At 31.3% G+C, this 21,943-nt stretch overlaps 1 protein-coding gene across 1 annotated transcript in view; it reads left to right on the top strand.

The window, feature by feature from the left end:
- The first annotated feature begins 6,622 nt into the window (after nt 1-6,622).
- LOC130444229 (nephrin-like) overlaps nt 6,623-21,943 on the top strand; it is a 748,786-nt gene continuing 733,465 nt past the window's right edge. The window contains exon 1 of the mRNA XM_056779287.1: nt 6,623-6,975. Within this exon, the coding sequence (XP_056635265.1) occupies nt 6,891-6,975 (85 nt within the window). The 5' untranslated portion in view covers nt 6,623-6,890. The remainder of the gene's footprint in view (nt 6,976-21,943) is intronic.

Here is a 21,943-nt window from a genome sequence, read left to right as displayed (position 1 = left end):
GTAGTATCGCGGCAATACGTTACTTTGGGAAAACGGCTGGAAAGAATGATCTATAAAAATATATGGTGTCTACCTAAACGTAAGCGTAATTAAGCTTCCACAAAATTGTAATCATTAGAAATTTGTAAAATACGCCCCTCTCCACTTTAATACATAGTTCAGATTAACCGAATGGCAAAATAATTTGGAATTGAACTAAATTTATTTTAGAAATATTGAATCTTAATTAATCATTTTTCCATTGTTGATATTTAATAGATTAATTTTTTACACGAGAGAGTGTAAGCTATTAATTCGAAAGCTTCTCACCTCAAACTCATCCACGAAATATGTTACCAGTAAAAAATGATTTATCGGAAAGAAAAAATTATCAACTTGAGGTATAACTGGTTGTTTTCACAGCTGAAACAGGAATATTATTTTCAGAGAATTAAACAACATCAGCTTCAACATAAAAAGCTTAACGACACTTTCCATACCCTGGTATTCTATCACGGAAAATAAAATATGTAAATTAAGAGAAATTTTCCGAGTATTTCACGACGACGTTATAGGAGACACGGTCATAAAAATATGTACCCATATACCCGTGACGAATAAAACAAAGCGGGACTCATTTAAAGTTATACCAGACAATATTCTCTTCCATACTGTACCTACGTGAATCTGGAAAATCAAATGAATAGGGGAGGACCCCACGACGTGTTATTGTCGTGGGGTGGTTTTAAACATATAAACGGAAAAAATATGAGAATGTACACCTACTTTATACTTTCTACCAAGGGAGACACACATTTTTGAGAAATAGGGTTATGGGTCTTGTAAATTACGAAAGATTCGAAGATTCCACTGTATGTGAATGGAATAATCGAAATTTTCCAAATAGTTGTGCGAAGATGAATGTGCAGGAATTATGGAGGGTAAAGTTAAGGAAAAATTTGCTGTTTACAGCTGGACACTTTTCCAACTAACCCCCATACAAGACGGTTCTCCTTACCTTTACCTTCCATAGTAAAAATGATTCCGTTATTATAAGTATTCAAGAGACTGTTTATTTGTGAAGTAAAATGCTTACGGTTCGTGAAAAGATTATGTTGATTTCGTGATTGGATATTGATAGACTAGGATTAACTCTGTGACGTATAGGAAATTTATTAGGAATTACCTGACCCAATAAAGAAAATTGAAAAAAATTTTGAAAAAAATATATTTATTTTTTTATTCCATAAACCAGCTAACGGGGGTGAGGATTTCTTTTTGTTAGTGGTACATAAAAATGTATTATGAATGATTTCCAGTGCTCTAAACTTCTTCCGAAGTTGCCATTGGTGTACAGCTTTATCTCAAATAATAAAATCTGGCTGATAAGCTGAAGATTTATATCAACGATTATTGTAACCAGTATTTCATTATTTCAAGAAAATTAGAACGATAAATTTATCCAGAATTATTATTGATATTAAGAAGGAAATTAATCCAGCTAGTCCTATAAGTAAAAATGAAATGGATTTCTTAGCAATATATCTTTTTCGCAAAGTGTCAAAGGAAAGAAAAGGCATTTTTGCTAAATTAATACTGTGATAATATTAACTGAGAAAATTGCCAAACACGATATTTTTGATCATGAGTAATATAAAATTCGAAGCGCTGGTTAGTGCGAAGAAAAAAGCTCTAAATTTCTAATTGGGCTGCTTGATTCTATTTACCAAAAACGTCATTTGCATTCTCTATAATGAACATCACGTTTTGTTGAATATAATTGTCTAGAATACATTGAAATTTTTATAATTCAGCTATATTTTGTAATGTAATATTCAACTATGTAAAGAGTCATCTGTAGTCGTCTCATAAGAAACGCCAATCAAAAAATTTGATCTTTTAATATTAATAAACGAGAATTCCTCCGATTTTCTTCATAATTCTATTCAATCATCTGCCGTTTTAAAAAATACTGATCTGTGATTGAAGTTGTGATAATATCTTATTTCTTTTATCGTCACACAAGTTGTAACACTGAATGATACGGTATTGAAAACTTGTCAGAAGGACTGTTCCGTTTCATTCCACTTAATGTTACCAATTTTTCATTTTTCCACGTATACTTGAAATAGATTTTTGGTTAGATGGCTATTTAGTTTTAAATTGAATTTCTGATTATCCGAATCTATTTATCCGAAATTAACGTAGCTAATTTGAGAAGTATATAAATTTTCGTAGGAATAGATTCACGAAAAAAAAACTATTATAGATATTCGAGATCAAAGAAATACAAAATCCATATACCTATCATACTTAAGAGATTCTCCAAGTCCAAGTTGAAAGTTTTAGCAACGATAAAAGGATAAAAGATTTTAATCCATTACTGATTAAATTGAATAGAACATGTACTGAACGTAAACAAGAAAAAGCACTGTCATTTGCTAGCATATAGAAAATGTTTTAAACCAAATCAAATAGAAGCAGTATTAGTAGAAATAGATAAGTCAACCATTAAATGAATAATATTATTATCGCCAATAGAGAAGCCATTAAAACTCAACAGAAATATGAATTTAGGAAAAGTATTATGAGCTAGTAACGAAAAAAGTCCTTGATTATTTGAAAAACAATCGCACTTATATTCTCAAATAATGCTATATATACCTATATTGTTAAGAATAAGTTCAAAAAATGGTTCCCTAGGCCGGCCCTGTCCAGCACATATGAAATTATGTTGCTTATGTTATGTTATGTTATGATGTTTATTTGTATATAATTTTTTTTCTAGCGGGCGGTTCATTTAGAGTATTTTTCTAAATAATATCTAGGAAAATCTATTTATCTATTTCTTTCAGTTTTTTTTTTGTAAAATTATACGAATTTTATTTAAGTATATAATTGGATTTGGTAAAAGCAGTTAGTTAATTTCTTATAAATAGTCGTAGTGAATAAAAAAATTAGTAAAGTGATATTTATAAGTGAATTATTATAAATAGCGTATAGTGTGTAATCAAATTAAGAAGATAAAAGTCAGTGTTCATTAATTCACCGCACGAATAAAAATTGCAATATTGAGAAACAGTAAAAATGACTCTTAAACTTGAAAAACCCGTATAAGAGGTTCCACTACGTAAATCAATCAACATTGCACATTATATGAATACTTCTTGACCTTTTAAAATATTCAATATTCAAGAGATAGGCATAATTCCCCTAGTTCATATGAAATGAGAGGCATAACCAACTAGGAATAGCTTCAGATTGAAAGATATGTTCAGCGGAATTTCTGGATTTGGCTAAAGCAAAACTGTAGTGTCAATGATTTGAACAAAAATTCGTTTCCAGAGAATAAAGCTCGTTGCTAAGATCTAATACTAGTGAAATATTCGGTATTGATTGAGAGAATGAACATCTAGAACTAGAATTCACTACAAGCAACATTCTGGGCTCAAAGGTGTATCTCCTATACTCTTCTGTTATACAATATTTGAAAAATAGCACATATGTACTGGAAATTCTGCGAGGAAGCAAGAACGGCTTCACAAACATGGGAGCTTCGAAGGAATCCACCTGCAGGAGTATCATTAAATAGTGATAGAATTCTAAAAGATGTTTGGTTTAATGTAATCAAAAGCAACTGCAATCATCTCAAAATCAGTGAAACAGTTCAACTTCTTGATTCTAATGGGAAAGTCCAGTTTCTCAATTTTTTTCTGGATTATTTTTCATTGTATTCAAAATAAAAATGAATAACAAATAATGGTATGAACCCAACTGATCTATCAACATATAATAATCTATGAAACAGGAGCAGTTGATTCAAATATTAGAATTGATATTTTATCGCATCAATAGCAATTCTCGCATTCCAATATAACCAAAATATTCGTCAGCTGCACAAGTATATGTAGATTGGACAAGTAACTGAATTAAGTGGCAAACCTTCAAACTTTGTTACGTTATAGTAATGATGAAAGTATGGAAGATTAACATCAGATATTGGAAATAACGAATATGATTATTCTAAATTGACTTTTTCACTGCTTTGTTTCAGCGCTTTGCTTCGTCTGACACTATTCGAATATTCAAGATTATTTGGTTCATCCACCACCAAATTTTAATCTGTATTCAATAATTTCAGTAGACCTATTTTGGAATATAATGAGATTTGCTATTGTAACCTAGCGATTTATTCGGAAAAGATGGTACAAAAAACTTTTTAACATTAAATTGGTCACCGTTAAAGTCTGTTATGGTCGACATTTCTAATTACCCAATTACTCGAATTGCATTTGGCACAGTGAGCCACAATGTAAATGACCGAGCGAAGAACGAGAAATTTTCAGTTAGTCAGTAAATTGATCTAGGTATGTTCCATTGTCTCGAACGAGTGAAACCCCATATTACTCATCCACTTGGTCGTTGGCCGCTCGCCTTCCTACTCGGGCAGTTGATGCTGGTGAGTATGAAATTTATATCACAACTTTCCTACTATTATCAGTCAAATATTCATCATATCAACTATTCAATTTTTTTTTCTTACTTCTCACAAATCGTCTTGTTTTTACGGTTTGAAAATGTCCAAACGGTTATGTGAAACCACAGTGAAGTTTATTCTATTTGGAGGGGACCTGTTAACATCGCAGAACACAGCTGATAACTATAATACCTGACCAGCTGGAATGTAATGTGTGTAGTAAATTTTGACGGACAAGAAAAATATATTCCATCATTTGATCAAATTCATTCATCATTTTATCTTTATATATTTTTGGATAAAATAAATAATTTTCCTAAGCAAATATTTTACGGGTAGACCAACGACTAACAGCCTATTAATTGTCTAAAGTATAAAATATTATACGATACCATTTATATAGTTGTCATAATGTATTTTAATCTGCTATTTGAGGCTGTGAATATAATTCAATGATAGATTCATTGGTCGAGAGAAGAGTTTCTCAAAAGAAAAAAAAAAGGTTTCTGCTAATACTAATCCATAAGATTTTTTTTGTCATCCTCCACACCCTGGATTTGTGGAGTGGTATCATACAACGTTTTTAGATCAACACTTTTATTCAGAAAAAGTTATTTATATATTCAAAGAAAATCTATGGAGTATCGATATTTTACAGCAGATAAATCCTATTGAGAAATTGAAGCAAGAAAGCAGTATTTAGATAAAGTGAATATTTGACGTGCTGTGTCATATAAGGTGGGATTCATCGAATCTTTTTTCATTGAAGGAACGTTGAAGTAACATACTTACCAATACTGAAACGATTTATTCACAAACTTCCCTCAAATATTCGACTGACTCATTTCTTTCAATATAATTACTGCTCTGCTCAATATACAAATATACAATGTGCACTGTTCGGCTGAATATTTAGTTTGGTGAAAGGTGATTTGAAAAAATTAGTGAGATCTTTTGGCCGGCTAGATTATCAGACTCTACAATAATGATTTTTTTTGGGGAAGGCTAGAACAAATAGTTTTTGAAAAATATTTCAAATGATACACAATAAAATGTTGGACAACGGTTCGATGAACAAGTACAGACAGCTTTTGAACAAATATAGAAAACGTATAGAACAATGCGCATATATATAAAGAGATAAGTGGAGCTTAAAATTTAATCCGAGGTTTTGAGCTCACTTTTATATAATTATCATTAGTGGTAAGCCGATACTAATAGACCAGGTGTAAATTTTTGAAACAATAAAAATTGAAACTTATAGTTGAAATAAGTCAAGCAGGGCTAGGGTTCAACAAGTAAAAATTTATATCGAGAACTGTTCCATCTGTTACAATAGTCGTTTCTCTTAAGCGGAAGACATGGTAAGTCTAAGGACTCTAATAAAATCGTATTAAACATTTTGTGTTTAGCGTTTCTTCATTTTTGAGCCAAACTTATTCTTATCCTTTTTGTTTTGCTGTTTTACTTCGTATAGTTATTTATTTAAATAAGGAATGCAAGTTTTTCAAATACTGCTTCAATGGTTCATAATATATACTGATCCATAAAATTATTTAAAAGAAATATATCATTAGAAAGTCGTTCTGATTTCTTTGAAAATCAAAATAACGTTCGTATATCATTTGAATCCCAAACAATAATTCAGTTCTCAAATATTAACAATCTCTAACATATAATAACAATGATAGATTTCATACAATATTTGCAATAAAATATGTTATACTAAATGCCAATATTCTATTTAGGACCTCTTCAGAAGGATGTTACGAAAGTGACTATTGCTACCTTCCGAGGTGTAAGAACTCCAACTAGGATAGAACACCATAGATATGTGACTCTTCCAGTTTCCACATAATTTTTGATTGCATATTCTCTGTGATAAACATTCTTGATTCAATAATTTAACTTTGTAAACAAGTAGACTCATTTCAGTATTTCTGAAAATGTTAACGTAGGAGCTCTTAAGGAAACATCCCTTACCTCATTCAATTACGAGAAGACATCCTTACCACGGACTAAAAAAATAATTACTATCTGAAATTATCCTAGTTTCGAAGGATTCAGGATTGATAGGACCATTCAAGCCAGGATAGGGTGTTACGAGGTAGGTAGTGGGGTCCTTTCGCGCGCAAGCTTTCAGCATTTTGAACCGTTTTACCGTTCAGTATCACGCGGGACTCGCATCTTACTGCTGGTAGATCGTGACATTATTTAACTTATTACGTGTGTACTTTTCTCGGTGCCCACCCACCAAAGATGCACTGCTTTCAATAATGCAAGTGTCAAATTATTTGAATTGAACGATTTTGTTTGCGCTTTAGAGCAAGCGCATTGGGTGAACTCTTTGAAAATTTATCTGACAGCGCGAATTGTGTACTGTGCTATTTTTTGTGATTGTTTATTTTTTTGAGTGATGTGTGACTAAATTTTAATGGATATGGAAGTGTTCACATTTAAACTTTGTGGTTATTTGATATTATTTGGAGGAGTTTTTGGATCTTATTTACATTCACAAGGTATTTTATAAAATAAATCTAATTTATTTATTTGGTAATTATATGATTTGTTTAACAAAACTGTACATATTAAAACTTATCTAATAATTTTTCCATGATTAAATCAGAAGCAGGTAATTATTAAGAAGAATGGTTTTGGTGTAATTTCAACTATGTAGTTTATTCCTTCACTGATTAGATATTCTACTTGATATATTTTTTAAAACATTAGTTTTTTTTTATTTTCATGTAAGCGCTTTATCTAGTATCAATATTGTTATTTATTCCTTTTTATATGTGGGACAAGTTGAAGGTAAAATTTCGTTTTGCTGGAATCATCTATATAGAAAATATCGGTATAAGATAGCCGTATCAAAAATAAATATAGAAGAAATCCGCGGATACGAATCATTTTGATTCTCTCAATTTCATGATAACTAAAATTATTTACTTAAAAAAATATTTCTATTCAATATTTTAGATACATTTCCATACATATAGGCTGAACTTTGGCATATGGAGTTTTCAATATATTTTTATAAACATTCATTTTTATTGATACAGTCATCTGTTATGTTTGAGATATTTTTCTCAGCATAAACGCACAAACATTATCTCGCGTAAAACAATAAGCCTTTTTTATCAATTTTTTAAATAATATGAAAACGTAACAATGCTTGGTAAATATTGAATATCTAATTGAAAAAAATACAATACCTATTTTGCATTCGAAGAAATGTTATAAAATCCAATCCATCTTTAAAATAATTATTCTCCAAAACTATCTTGATAATACAATAACGCTTCTAAAGATATTCACGAAATTCATCAGCATATTCATCTCCAGGAACATGATGTCCCTTAAAATATATTCATCACTGCATTCCATTGCGATATCATCCTGCTGGTATGCATCCCATCACCTACCACAAATACCACATTATATTTATCTGTATGATGAAAACAACCATAATTGGAAACTTCATTATGAGATATACATTCATATTTATGAATAAAAATTGCAAATTCCACATAATAATTTCTACTATGGTATAAGCAACTATTTTATTTCACAAACAACTTGTCTTAAATCATTTGAGTTTCAAGCAACACTCCCTAAAACTGAATGCCTTGGTACAATGCGTCAAAGATGATATTTTGTTCTGCTCAATGTGAAAATAAACAGTGTTATTAACTGGTAACGTTTTTTTATCATCTGAACTTAATAGTTGAATACAGTTTTGGATTCGATGGAGACCTGATGTATAATTCACATTTTTATCAGCACAATCAGTTCGAGCTTAGAACTAGTGAAAAACAAAATTAGAAAGTGTGGCCCTCCAGTTTTTGCAGATCCATCAACATCTAAATAAAAGCATTACTACATTCAAGAAGCTATTATGGCTCGTCCTAAAATTTCAACACCAATACAAATTCGTTTATGTGATTCTCTGTGAGTAAATTTAGTATTTTGGTAAATAAGTTCGGAAAATCTAAATCTTTAACTGATAAAAGACCTTTCAAATCAGGCTTCTTTTACAAAAAAAAAACATTTATCGGATTTGTTATTTTCTACACCACCTAGATATGCACAAATCTGGAAAATAATATATTGGAATTATATCCGTATCATTCGAATGGCTGTTACTAAGTTAAGCTGAGTTCCATGTCTACTTTTAGGTAGTTAGCTCATTTACGAGAGTTGATACTTTTGATTCATTGACTCATTTGTATACAAAAAAAGAACGTACGTACAGTAGAAACCCAGATTTAATATAATTATCAAAATGAAGCATATGAATCAACGTGTAGTGATTTAATATTTGCGTTTAAAGAGTTCGCCCCACAGAAAACTACCGAAAATTTGGTGAATACATCAAAAGAATCAGCAGTATCATATGAAATAGTGATAAGGTGAGTCGAAATGTAATTTTGAGTCCATTATGAAAATAGAGCACCCACAATGGCTACCAAATACGAAAATGTTGAATTAAGTTGATGGTTTTGTGCTGCAGATCCACGAGATTCTATTGAATGGATAGATAAATGAGGAATGTGGTGTCTCATAACAAATGGTAAATAAGACTAACTGAAAAATGAACATGGAAAAACTGTAATCGTAATTCAATTAAATCATGTAGATACCAAATTTTTGATTGAAAAGATCGAAATTCAGAGCCTCTGTAGAAATTCATGACGCAGCCTTCGGTGGTGAAGGTCATACTGAGCGTTTCCGATGGTTAAGTCGTAATTTACAGGTGTTTACAGAGTAGTTGAGTAGGCACAGGTCCATATTGGAGCAAACCAGTGGCTCTGACACACTTCGATACTTATAGAATACGTGGTGTTATTTGAATGTGTCATATGAGAGGGATATCAGTGGTTTGCAGATGTTGAATAATCCTCCTTTCAGTGCTTATGAGGAATGATGAGAAAAATCTTTTTGGAGAATATATTGAAAAATAAAAATTAAAACTTCGCAATTTTTTTGTAATTGCAAATAGATCATTACAGTGATGTTTGAAATGAGACATACCTGCATCTACTCTATACTACTCAACTACGTTTGTTTCCAGAGAACTACATATCTATGAGGTGTGTCCATTAAGTAACGCGACTAGCTCTACTATAGAAAAAGTATGCATACGCCAAAGGTTAGCTGTTTAGCCTGTAGCGTACTCTTTCGAAAGCGATGTCTATCGTGTCTGTAGACAAACCAGTGTAGCCGTATATTTCGTTTGTATAAAGGCTGTTCCTTCTTTGAAACAAGTGTATGGTGATGAAAGTTTGTCGCTTTCACATATTTTTGAATGGTTTGAGCGTTCTTAAGATAGCTGAGAGAATATTGAAGATGATTCACGTTCAGGTCGCCTTTCTACATAAAAAACGGATAAAATTATTGATAAATCTTCACATTTTAACAAAAAGAAGCTAGCAAAAATATGTTGGCACTTTGAAGGCGATGGAAAATGACTCAAACTTATTCGAAAAGGTGCTAATGTATGATAAATTGGAAACAACAAGTCTTCTGAAGCTGTGAAAGAAACAGCGGCGCACGTCATGATGGAACAGACTTCCTGGACTATTTTGAACAATGGAAGATTGGCAAGGAGCGATGTTGAGGTAAAGGAGGAGTATATATTGAAGGTGATCAATTATTTATAATTGCGATCGAGATTTGAGAGAAATACATATATAATTTAACAACATTTTATCAATAAATGGATCCAGTTGTTTTAATTCTAAAAGTGTAAAATCAACCCCAACAAATGAAAATTACGTTCTCTTGACAAAGCAACTTAGTTTGGAATAAATAGAAAATAGAATTCCATGCTTTTGATGACAATGAGTTAATACGTTTAAAAATTATGAAAAATACGAACGGAAATTATTTTGTATAACTGATCTCAGTTATTGTGATTGGCGTGCTTCTGGTATGAAGAAGTCTTCCTTAAAGCTACTTCAACGATATTAATATAGCATATTTCATTTGAATGAAAGCTATTCTGCAGTTAATACTTTCTCAGGGCTAAACCTTTATCAATTCAGCTCTATTTTTCATATAAAACATTTCGTGTCTTTACGAATTGCATGATAGTCTTAATAATTTCATTATATTGTGCCAGCATAAATGTTAGTCTTCACGGTCTATTAGTACATGCTTAACAATTAATGTCAAACATCACAGAGCTGTTCGACACCGTAAACCTAATCATGGGGCAATCCCGTGTATGGGAAGCAATGGAGTGACATGATTACTTAGGAGACAGTTAGCTAGCAAACGTAAATTACACTTCTTTGGAGAAAAGAATGAAATATTTAACGACGGAGAAATTCTTGATGTTATTTTAGCAATCTTTGAACTCTATATAGATGGATAGAATTTTCTTCGCTTGAATTAATAAAAATATAATAGTATACGAAAATCTAAGAGGTTGATAAAATCTCAGGTTACATTTTTAAATGTAAAATGTATACTTGTGTGGTTTACGGAGTTGTTTTCAAATAATGATTCTTCTAAAACAATTATAATCGTTTTCATTTATTGTAAAATGATAGAAAACCATTTTGAAGCACGAATATTTTGGAAACAATTTTCAATTCTTTTGAAGGGCAAGATCGTTTTGATGTTAGACCTTCTAGATATTTTTCCACTTTCTTTGCTAAGGTATCAATCCATGAACTATATGTATAGATTACTACCTATAAACACGTGTTGTTTTGATATAATAGCTCAACAGTTTTCTTAAGAATCTCACAATAGACAAATCTAACAAGATGTAAACACAAAAAAACCGAACAAATGTGATTTAGAATATATCTTTGTAACTATAACTGAGGACAAAATAGATAAAAATGAAATAATAGATGAATAATAGGAATAGGATTAATTATGGGAAAACTACGAAAATAACTATTTGACATAAGATTTTCATCGTTAAACGCCAATATTTTGGCGACAGTTTTGCAATAATGAGAATAAGTCAGGTAATACGAGGTGGCAAGATGATAAAAAAAGCCGTGAGCAGCAGAGCTCCATCACGAAAGTCGAATTTTTCGTCGAATGAAGAATTTAACTAATACACAAACAAATCTTTCCATAAAATGAATTTCTTGGAAATGATATAAATTCTCAATCTTATTTCTTTATATGGAAAATTTGCTATTCCTCAATAACTTTTCATTTCACAAGTTATCTCTCTCTCTCGAATGAAAATTCATAATTTCAATAGACCCGGTGGTCTCGAACCCTCTTGTTCAATTCCAATTGACAACAAAGAAAAAATTGTCATAATGACAAGAAATATCGAAAATGGGAAGTAAAAAAATCACCCTAGCAACGATCATACTCGTATTATTCATTAAATAGGAGGCGGTCCAGTTCAACAATTACAACGATCAAAATGATTTCGGGCGTTTTGTGCTAGAAGAACTGAAGAAGAAAACTTTGAACTTGAGAAAGACAATTCTTCAACATCACCCCTACTTGCATGCGAAGTTCGAACCCTCTAGTTAAACTTTTTCTGGCCAAAAACTAAGAAAATATAACAAAAATGACCATAAAATGGAGAGGGGTGGAGATGGAAAATTTCGACCTTAGACAGGAAATCATCTCGCAACTAATTGAACCTACATGTGAAATTTCATTTTTCAGTCGCTTTTCATTTGACCTGCAGAGGTGAGCAGAGGTCAAAAACCACTTTTTTTGCACTGCGACCCCTCGAAATATTCATTTGTTTTCAACCAAACGCTAATAAGATCAATCCGCCGCCATAGAGCCATGTACGCTAATTTTGAACCAAATCGGACTCATAGCAATTGCTCCAGAGACGAAATATGAATTGTAGCTTAAACAGAGAAGAGAAATAGATGATTAGGTATTCATCATTCTGATAGTTTCTAGCAATAATTTCTTATAGCAGAGTTTGTATTATGGAAAGTACTCTTTCACTGTTGCAAGCATTAGAATTAATTAAATTGTACAATGGTGTGGGAATTAATAAAAAATAATAATAATTTATGACAAAATAAATATGAGAATATCCCTAGATAGATAGTAGAGTTAAAGTAGCAATTTACAAAGTATACTTTGGAACGACCAATGATATAAGATATTAATACACTGAAAATCGTGGAACTTCAAGTGGAAAAAAAGAAAATCAGAAATACGTTGGCTGGACGATTTGGAAAAGTTCACAAAAGCAAAATATACGTAACTTTGCCAAGACATATAAGTTGCAAAGTGAAAGAGAAGGCTACAAGAATTGATTAGATAGATGGATAAAAATTGGTCAAATATTTCATAATAGTTATATGGACTTTACGAATATCTAAATCAAATGTATGTCATATACTAATTTTCATTATTTATCTCTAAACCAAAATCTTTTCTGGCATTTAGTAATTTTTTTGTATTTACACAGTTTTGCAATGTACCTCAATCTAGAAGTTTAACCATGTTTTCCATTCCATATGTATGCATATATTCGAAACAAAAATCGAGATCATCCGCTCTCAAGAAATAAAAATCTCAATTCCAAAAGTTGAAAAAATGTAATACTGAATTAAGCATTAATTGTGTCTTCGTACTTCACTCATTTGATATCCGTTCATTGAAAGCTGGATATGTTATTTCGAAATATATCTAAGTTGAAACCATTAGTAGGTATCCAATTAGCCCCAAAAGACACGCCTATGTCTCACCCTTTGAATGTTCCATGGAAAGTTACCGACAATAACGTGATCAAAAAAGTAACACGCGAACTTAGAACATGTATGTATATGATAAATTCCAAGTTGTACATAATACAAAATGACACAAGGGATGAGATAGCATCCGGAGGGTTATGCAGGTTATGTAGTTAGTGAGTCATGAAAAAGGTTTTTAATTACACACGTAAATATTTGATAATAATTAGATCTAGCCATTTTTATAATTTTACGTGGTGCTGGTAATACCTAATAAGTATTACTACAGTTTTAATTCCATTTCCTTTCTTGTCTGCACCTTGAATTTGTCCTTTGCACATAGTTAATAATAATAAAAAAGTACCACTGAGATATGAATCAAAAGCTGTGATACACTCGCAATTAATCACGCTGCATCTGTTCCAACTATGTACCATAAGTGAAGCCACTTTTCTGGCATTATATTTGCATTGTCTTCGATGGAAAATGTACTCATAGTGCTGAAGTATCTTACGAAATAAACCAATCGTATGAATTCAGTAAACTATTTAGAAATAGTAAGAATGATTCAAAAATGAAAATTGAAGAGAAGGGGCGAATAAGAGGTCTATCGATGCAAATATGCAGAAATTAGGTGCACTTTCATTGAAATACGTTATTGAAATATTGAAACGATTGAGAAAGGGTATGCTTAAAAATGGACCAAAAATACTGGTTTTAAACTTATCAATGCACAATATAGAGTCGCTGAGACACATCCGACTATTTACGAAATATATGGGAAAAAAGAAACGTTCCAACACTATTTCTGACACTGGAAGCATATAACACAACAGGTGAAAGACAATTTCAATGATGCTTCCGGTAGTGTCAAGTAGATTAAGTTGAATTATATTTTAACATCTTTATTTGTTCTGTTAATATCATATTCACAGTATTTTTTCATCACATCTGGTAACATTAGCTTGGATATATTGTTATCTTCTTCATCTTCCTGCTGTGTATAGGCATCATTGCCTGTTTTTCTTCACATCATTGCCTCTGCTCAGTCACCTGGGAGGTTGTCACTCCATCTTTTCCTAGGACTTCCAAGGCTTTTTTGTCCTGCTGGTGATTTGTCCCTTGATATTTTCACAATTCGTTCTTCCGTCATGCGTCAATGTGCTCATTCCATTTTATCTTTCTATCCAGTACCCAGTCATTGATGTTATCTATCCCGCATGTTCTTCTTACGTTTTCACTTCTTTCTCTATCCATTAGTGTTTTTCCCGCTTTTCTTCGAACTATTTTCATTTCTGTAGTCTCCAATATCCGTTTCGTTTTAGAGGTCTCAGGTCGGGTCTCTGCTGCATAGGATAATATAGTCTGATTGCGGTCTTGTATATGCGGGCTTTTGCTTCAGTTCGAATGTGTTTATTTTGCCAAATTGTGTCATTTAGTTATGCTGTTGCTGCTGAGGCTCTTGTAGCTTGGTTTCTTACTTCCGTCTCCACGTCCCCGTGTCCAGATATTTCGATTCCCAAATATTTAAATTTCATTTCCTGGTGTATTATTTTGTTATCCACCACAAGCTTACATCTGATCGGTGTCTTGGAAGTAACCATTGATTTTGTCTTTGCCGCTGATATTATCATATTGAACTTTTTTGCTGTTTTGTTAAATTGGTACAGTAGCCTTTGCAGATCGTCCTCGTTCTCCGCCAACAGTACCGCATCGTCTGCATAGCACAGGATTTCGACCTCTTTATTTCCCATTTGTATCCTCTTGGTATGCGTACTTGTTTTATTATTTCATCCATCACTATGTTAAATAGGAGCGGGCTGAGAGAGTCCCCTTGCCTAATGCCCCTATTTGCAGGTATCTGTTCAGTTAGGTCATCATTTATTTTTGCTTGGATCGTATTTTTTGAGTATATATAGTTATAATAATATGAATTAAATCGGCGAAAACCGTCAAAATTTTCATGAATTCGGTTTCATCACACTTTTTTAATAGGCTTATATATAGTTTGTTTATTTGAATGTCTGTCGTTTGTACTAAGAGCAAGTTGCTTATTTTATAAAAATTTCGTTCGATAGAGAACCGAACCTCCTTGTTGGAAATTAAGCACTTCGACAACCTCACAAACTACACTGTTAAAGCTCGATACAAATTCCGAGGTGATGTGGGTATATAAGCATCGAAGCTATTATACGAGGGTGGTATCAATTAGAAGACTAAAAAGTGCAAAATAGATAAAGTTCAAAAAAAAAACTGAAAAACACGCTTTTGAAGCATAAACTAAAAAGTTTAAAACAATTTTTAAAATAAGCTTAAAACATTAATGAATGAAAAATAGTAGTATTATTGTGAAAAAATCGTCGGGTGCTCGAATGGAACAATGCGCCCCACGCCAATCGAAAATTCTCACTACCTAATATCGGCCTAGGTACATAAAATATTATTTGGTATCTACACAGGAGACAAAAAAACAATGACATAGTAAAAAGTCATTCACCAATTGTCAGATGTCATTGTTACCTTTCTAATAACACGTCAAACGTCATTTGCAACGAATGTTTTCGTCGACATCTGATGACTCATGACTGTTTGTTATCGTTTGGCAATCCACTTTATTTCGATGTCACTGCTCGGTTCGCGTTCGGTTATATAATTTTATGAACACTCTGAGCAAGATTTTTTTTGCTCTGAATCTTAAGAATTCGTAGATTTTTTTTAATTGACTTGACTGAATGAAGTGAAAAATGCTATACAGTTCAGACTCCTTGTATACAAAAATTTTATCACATAAAAATGAATGAACTCGAAACCAAAATAAAGATTAATCCAAATTTCTTTCGACACGCTTTTATAGTTACACCTTTATGTTAGCTTGTTTGTTTGTAACTGTTCAGCAAAACTGAAATATATGGTTTAAAAAAGCTAAAAACGCACATTTAAAGCACATCTAACTGAAAAAGTTGAAAATATTGTTTGAAATAAGCTTAAAACAATAATGAATGAAAAATACTAGTAAGAAGCGTGGAGCTGTCGTTGTACGAGAATTATGGAACAAAGCGCCCAACGCTTTTCTAACAATGATACTAATATTTTTCATTCATTGTTGTTTTATGTTTGTTAGTTATTTTAAAAGCTTTAAAAGCTCGTTTTCCAGTTTTATTAAACTATATTTTCTAAAACTATTTTGTTTTTCTGTGTGCAGAGAAATTAGTCACAAAATGTTGGAACAATCTCCAAGAAATCAATACAATATTATGGTTGTTTCTTATAATTATTCCACTATTTATCAAATCCGATCTAATTTCTTTAACTAACAGCCTTGACATATAAACTAATCATTGCTTAACATCATAATCAATATTGGAGTTAAATTTCTTTTTGAATAATTAATTACCAGCTAAATATTCATAAACAGGATTGTTGATATTTCCTGATGTGGTTTTAGTTTATCAAAACTAAAACAGTTCATGTTTCCATTCAGCATGGATAATTTGTTTATGGAGAATATACTACAAGGTGAATTTATTATTTATAGAACAATTGTCATTTGTGGTCTACTTTGTATCGGTCATGATAATTCATGTTTATTGAAGAACTGCGTATATATTAAATATATCAATGTTCAATTATATCAATTGAGTACGCATGAAATCACTATCGATTTGGAAGAATCTTCGTTATGTATTGAAGATAATATTAATCTAGTTGTTTTATATTTATTGTCATTCTAATGATACTATTTTATCTAGTAGCTTTTTACGTCGGCTGTACTGCTAGGAAATATGTACAAAAATAAATAAACAAGCCGAAATTTACTAATTATACATTTTGTATTTGAAAAATAATAATCCCAAAAGAGAATATATCATTATTTCATGAAACAAACTCTGTATAAACAAACTGTTTTACGAATATATTTTTGATTTTGTAGAGTGAGTTTTATTTATGGAACGCCTCAATTATTTCAGAAACGGCTTGTACGATTTTTATACCTTTTTGTATACAATCATGAACTTTGTTATCTCAAATAGATCACCCTGAATATTTTTCACTTTTCGACATCCTTATTATTTTTCATGTAATGTTCCCTATACCTAAATTGTCCTTTTTATATCTACATTTGCATTATCTTCGCCGAAGTTAAAATAATATATTAGTTTAACGAAACTGGTTCAGTGAAAGATTTATCCAAATCAGGGTGCAGGAAACCTGCATCAACTAAAAACAAGTCTTTAGTGTTTCTGTCCTGTTAGACACTTGAGTAGTAAACAGGGATCTAGATATTTCGCAATCATCCGTAATGAGAATTTTACGTGTAAATGAATTCCATCCATACAAAGTAATGTGGGTTCAAAAGTTGTCAGATAACTATTTTGATAGACCTGAAGAGTGTCCATACCGATTGATGGAAAAAGGTTACAATTAAAACTATCCAAATTTTTTAAGTAATGTTATGTTTAGCGATGAGGCGACTTTTTTATTAATGGAAACGTAAATTGGGATAATTGTAGATACTGGTCACGTAACAATCCTCGTTGGATGCGTTAATGCCACATCCAATATCCCGAAAAACTGAATATATGGGTTGGAATAATAGGCGACAAAATAATTGGTCCCTTTTTCATTGAGGGTAATTTAAATGGTCCGGCGTATTTTGATTTATTGAAAAATAGTATTATACTTGAGTGTGCTCAGATATTTCCAAATCCAAATGTCCCCCTTTCTTTGAACGAATATTTTCAGTTTATCAAGAGTGATTATATCGCAATAAAACTGTTCCTTCATTTGTCAAAAGATGGTTCTCAAACAAAAGTAATTAGCATTAATTTTTCATATATTACTACAAAATAATCTAAATATATCTTTTCATAAATGTACTTGTACTATAAGCTTCACAGAACAATAGAACAAGGTTTGGATTGACCAAAAGCCTTGTATGTTCAATATTACATAGCCATACAATAAGATCTATTTACCATAAAAGTTGAAAATTTAGTTTCATTTTAATTCGAAGAATCTGTATCCGATAAATTTCACCGAAAGTACGATTTAAGGTTTTTCCATATAGTAAGGAGTTCTAAATAATGTACTATCAATTATAGTTTTGCTGCAATATGCAGGTGTAGTGTGCAATCTAATGTGAAATCTTGTGAGATTGGAAAACAATTAATAATTATTTGTTTCAAATCATTTATATAAAAACATTTATGTAAAATTGTTGATGACAAAGTGAAATTAGATAGTATGACGCCTTATGGCGAGTTTCAAATACAATATGAAGCTCCAAGAAAATCAAAATTTTACATAAGAAATCATTTGATAGGAAGACTTCGAAAGAAACTAGGTGCGTTCTTCTTTAGAGAAGAATTTCCGTAGTACACTTGTACTTGTCACGGTTCGAGATTCACGGATTACCCTGTACTGAGTCGAAGTACACTATGGAAATTTTTAAAAGAAATAGGTTTTCATTGGAAAATTCTACGGACAAATAGAAAAAAAAAACGATATTGTAAAATGAAGAATAAATTACCTTAGGACTATAAAAAGAATAATAAAGATAATAGTACACAGTTCCGGTTACAACTTTGGAGAAATGAATGCTGATGTTTTTGAAGTAACGTTCTAAAAAATCTTCTTCCTCAGAACTGTACAATAGATATGGATAATGCAATTAATCACCCAAGACTTTTGGAAAATTTGCCCATGACTGAGTTGTTGAAAAAAAATATGAAGAACTTACTAAATTCAAGTTCCATACCGATAATGTGGAAAGAGAATTGTGTTTTTTTGTGTTACTTAACAGTGGTTAAGTCTCCACTATATCATTGCGAACCTAACCCGATTGAACTGGTATGGGCACAGGTAAATATGAAGATAATATGAAGTCGGGAAAAGATATTATATCAAAGAAGATAAAAGAAAAAGAAAAAATGTGGCAGCTGGAAAATATTACAGATCAAATGATCAAGCCACTAAATGTGAATATTCATGTTGTGATTCCGATTCTTATTTGAATTTGTAAGAAGTTTCTCTGCTCTTAATAGTGGGGTTTTATATTAAAATATTTCTTTATAGCCGTAGAGTTATTCGAAAGTCAAAGTTTAAACTCTTATTCCTATACGTCCAGTCTAACAGAATTCATACCTTGTGAAAAACGAAACATTTCAGAAAAACTCTCACCTTTTCGACGCCTCCTAGTTGAAAGTTGTACGCAGGTTAATTAAGTGAAAACATAAGTGTACACCGGGCATATTTTATAAATTTGAACAAAAGCTTTTTCATACGAAAATCTTCGAGGTATAACTTTCTATAGAAGGAAGTGATACGCTCCTAAACGAATGCTTAATTATTTTATTACTCTCTCATACATAAAAATATTATTTTCCAATGATCTAAATGATATTTTGGATCAAAATTATTTGTTTTATCCAATCTACGAGTACTACAAGTATTCTCTAATATCAGTAGAAAATTACAAAGTTGACATAGATTTTCTCAATTTTCCACATACAGCTTTCAAGTGTAATGGAATGCTACAATAGTACTAGTTTTTTCGTCATATTCAATGGTTTATCAAGGTGGATTTTTAATATCGATAAATATGAAATAGAAGGAAAATATACACAATAAAAAATAGATTACAGAAAACCGTGTCGAGAAGATTTAAATATTTGACTTGACATGCGAAAAAAAAACTCACAAAAAATTCTTCTATATATATATATGGATTTTTATGTCGAAGCACAATATATCGTGTGAAGGATACATTCACTTAGGTTCATAGGTTGAATTACCCTCAAACCGACCTAATGTAATGTTCCTCCATAATTCACAGAGGATAATGGCGACATTCAGATCAATAGGATGACATGTGATTATATAGTACCGCATCGTATATTGATTCTCAACCTTTGTTTGGGATATTTGATCATTGTTTTCACAACGGTTGAAATATTGAGATTCTTCGACAAATGTTCAAAATATCAATTTTATTAGATTTCTTTGGAGATAATTGGAAGTCGTATTTAGACAATAACAAGAAAATACAATCACTGGTATATCTCGGATTATAACAAATTGTTATATAAAATGACAATTTCATCATCCCTCAGTGAAATTTAACTGTTTTCCTAAAATGAATTGTCGCTTATGTTCCATTAATTATCGTTATTTGTAGCGACATATTTCCAGAAAGCCACAAACGGGAGAATCTCCTTATTTAGAGTATCTGTAACATTTCTGTATTATAATGTTTCAATGCGAGCTCACTCTGTTGTAAATATTTAGAAAACCATATTGAAATAAGAGATATTTTTTTTTATCTCCTAGTTTTATAGTTGTTTACCTGATGCAGGATTTTTTCTGAGTATTCATGAAGTGTCATGAATTTTAAGCAACTAAATGATGATGAATTCAGATTATCTCGCATTATATTGTCGGCTATTGAGCTTATTGAGCTTGAGGACTTGAAGTTAAAATAAAATCACACAAAAATCTGCGACAATTATAGTGTGAATGAATAGAAATTGTGGTTCTATTTGTAAGACGTAAAATACCTTCTTAGTTCAAACTGTGCATTTCGATAAGTATGAATTCATTCTCAAATATTTTTGGACGGATTTCCAAGGAGTATCGTATATCAATTATTTGATGGAACAACTAGATTTTTTCAAGTTTCTATGGAGAAATTTTTCATATTTCTAGAGTAGCGTCACAGTATAATCGCTCAAAATACTACAAATTTGTCATTTGTTTCAATTTATATAAAGGTAAAATTAATGGCCATCCTAAGTAAAGCTAATTTGGGTACCATTAGTGCAATTAATACTGTTACGCGCATTTACGTACCGTGTACGAACTATAGACACACTCTCGGTAGCGTAAAACTTTATTTCACGCACTAGTGTGAAAATGTGAAATGTAAAAATTATAATAAAAGTTGTATGCAAATTATACAAAACTAATTTTTTCTGAAATCTTGCACGTACCTTATTTTATATAGCTTGTTGGTTTGTTGATGCAATATTAGGGTTAAAAGTTCTTCAATCCTTCTTTCAACTTAATTTTTGTTGATTTATACATTCTTCCACAGTTATTTTGATATTTATTGGTAGTCCGTTTCTTTGGCTGAGTCCGATATGTGCTTTTATCCACAAAAATTTTATTTCATATTATTTCATTGGCTTCCAGTTTAATTTTTTGAATACTTTACTTTTTAAAGTAGTGTCATTTATGTCAAAAGGTTGACTAACGCTTGTGAGAACTGGAGTCCGATGGATTATGATGGATTTTTTATATCCATTTCGTTCAATGAATTCAAGAGCTTTGAAGATCCAATCGGTTCATGCGGAGACAATAGAAGTCAGATAATCACGTTTTAATCGCATTTGAAACTTGGTGGTGTATATATTGAGCTACCAACACAACTTGATTGCTTAAAGGCATCTGTATATAAGTCAGTATAATTATCGAATTTGCCAGTAAATTTCTATTGTTAATTATATTTTGTGGTCTTTAGTGCTATGAAAAATTCGCAAACTTCATAATATGTCTTTGTGATATCTGAATTATTCCATGAATTTTAATTATTCCTGAATGAGAAGCATGTAATGGGCGAAAATTTTTTGAACCATTATTTATTTGTGAGGTCATATGTATTCAATTCCGAAATGTTTTTAATTATTGTTGATTGCCCTTAGTAGTATTTGATCAATTTTTTTGTTAGTAAATTCCTATGAAATTTTAATTACGGTTCTAATGCTTCATTTCGAAATGATTCTACTGGTTTAGATTTCATTGC

This window comes from Diorhabda sublineata, chromosome 5 (assembly GCF_026230105.1).
Source record: "Diorhabda sublineata isolate icDioSubl1.1 chromosome 5, icDioSubl1.1, whole genome shotgun sequence".
Classification (NCBI taxonomy): Eukaryota; Metazoa; Arthropoda; class Insecta; order Coleoptera; family Chrysomelidae; genus Diorhabda; species Diorhabda sublineata.
This window is presented reverse-complemented; position numbering and strand designations above follow the sequence as displayed.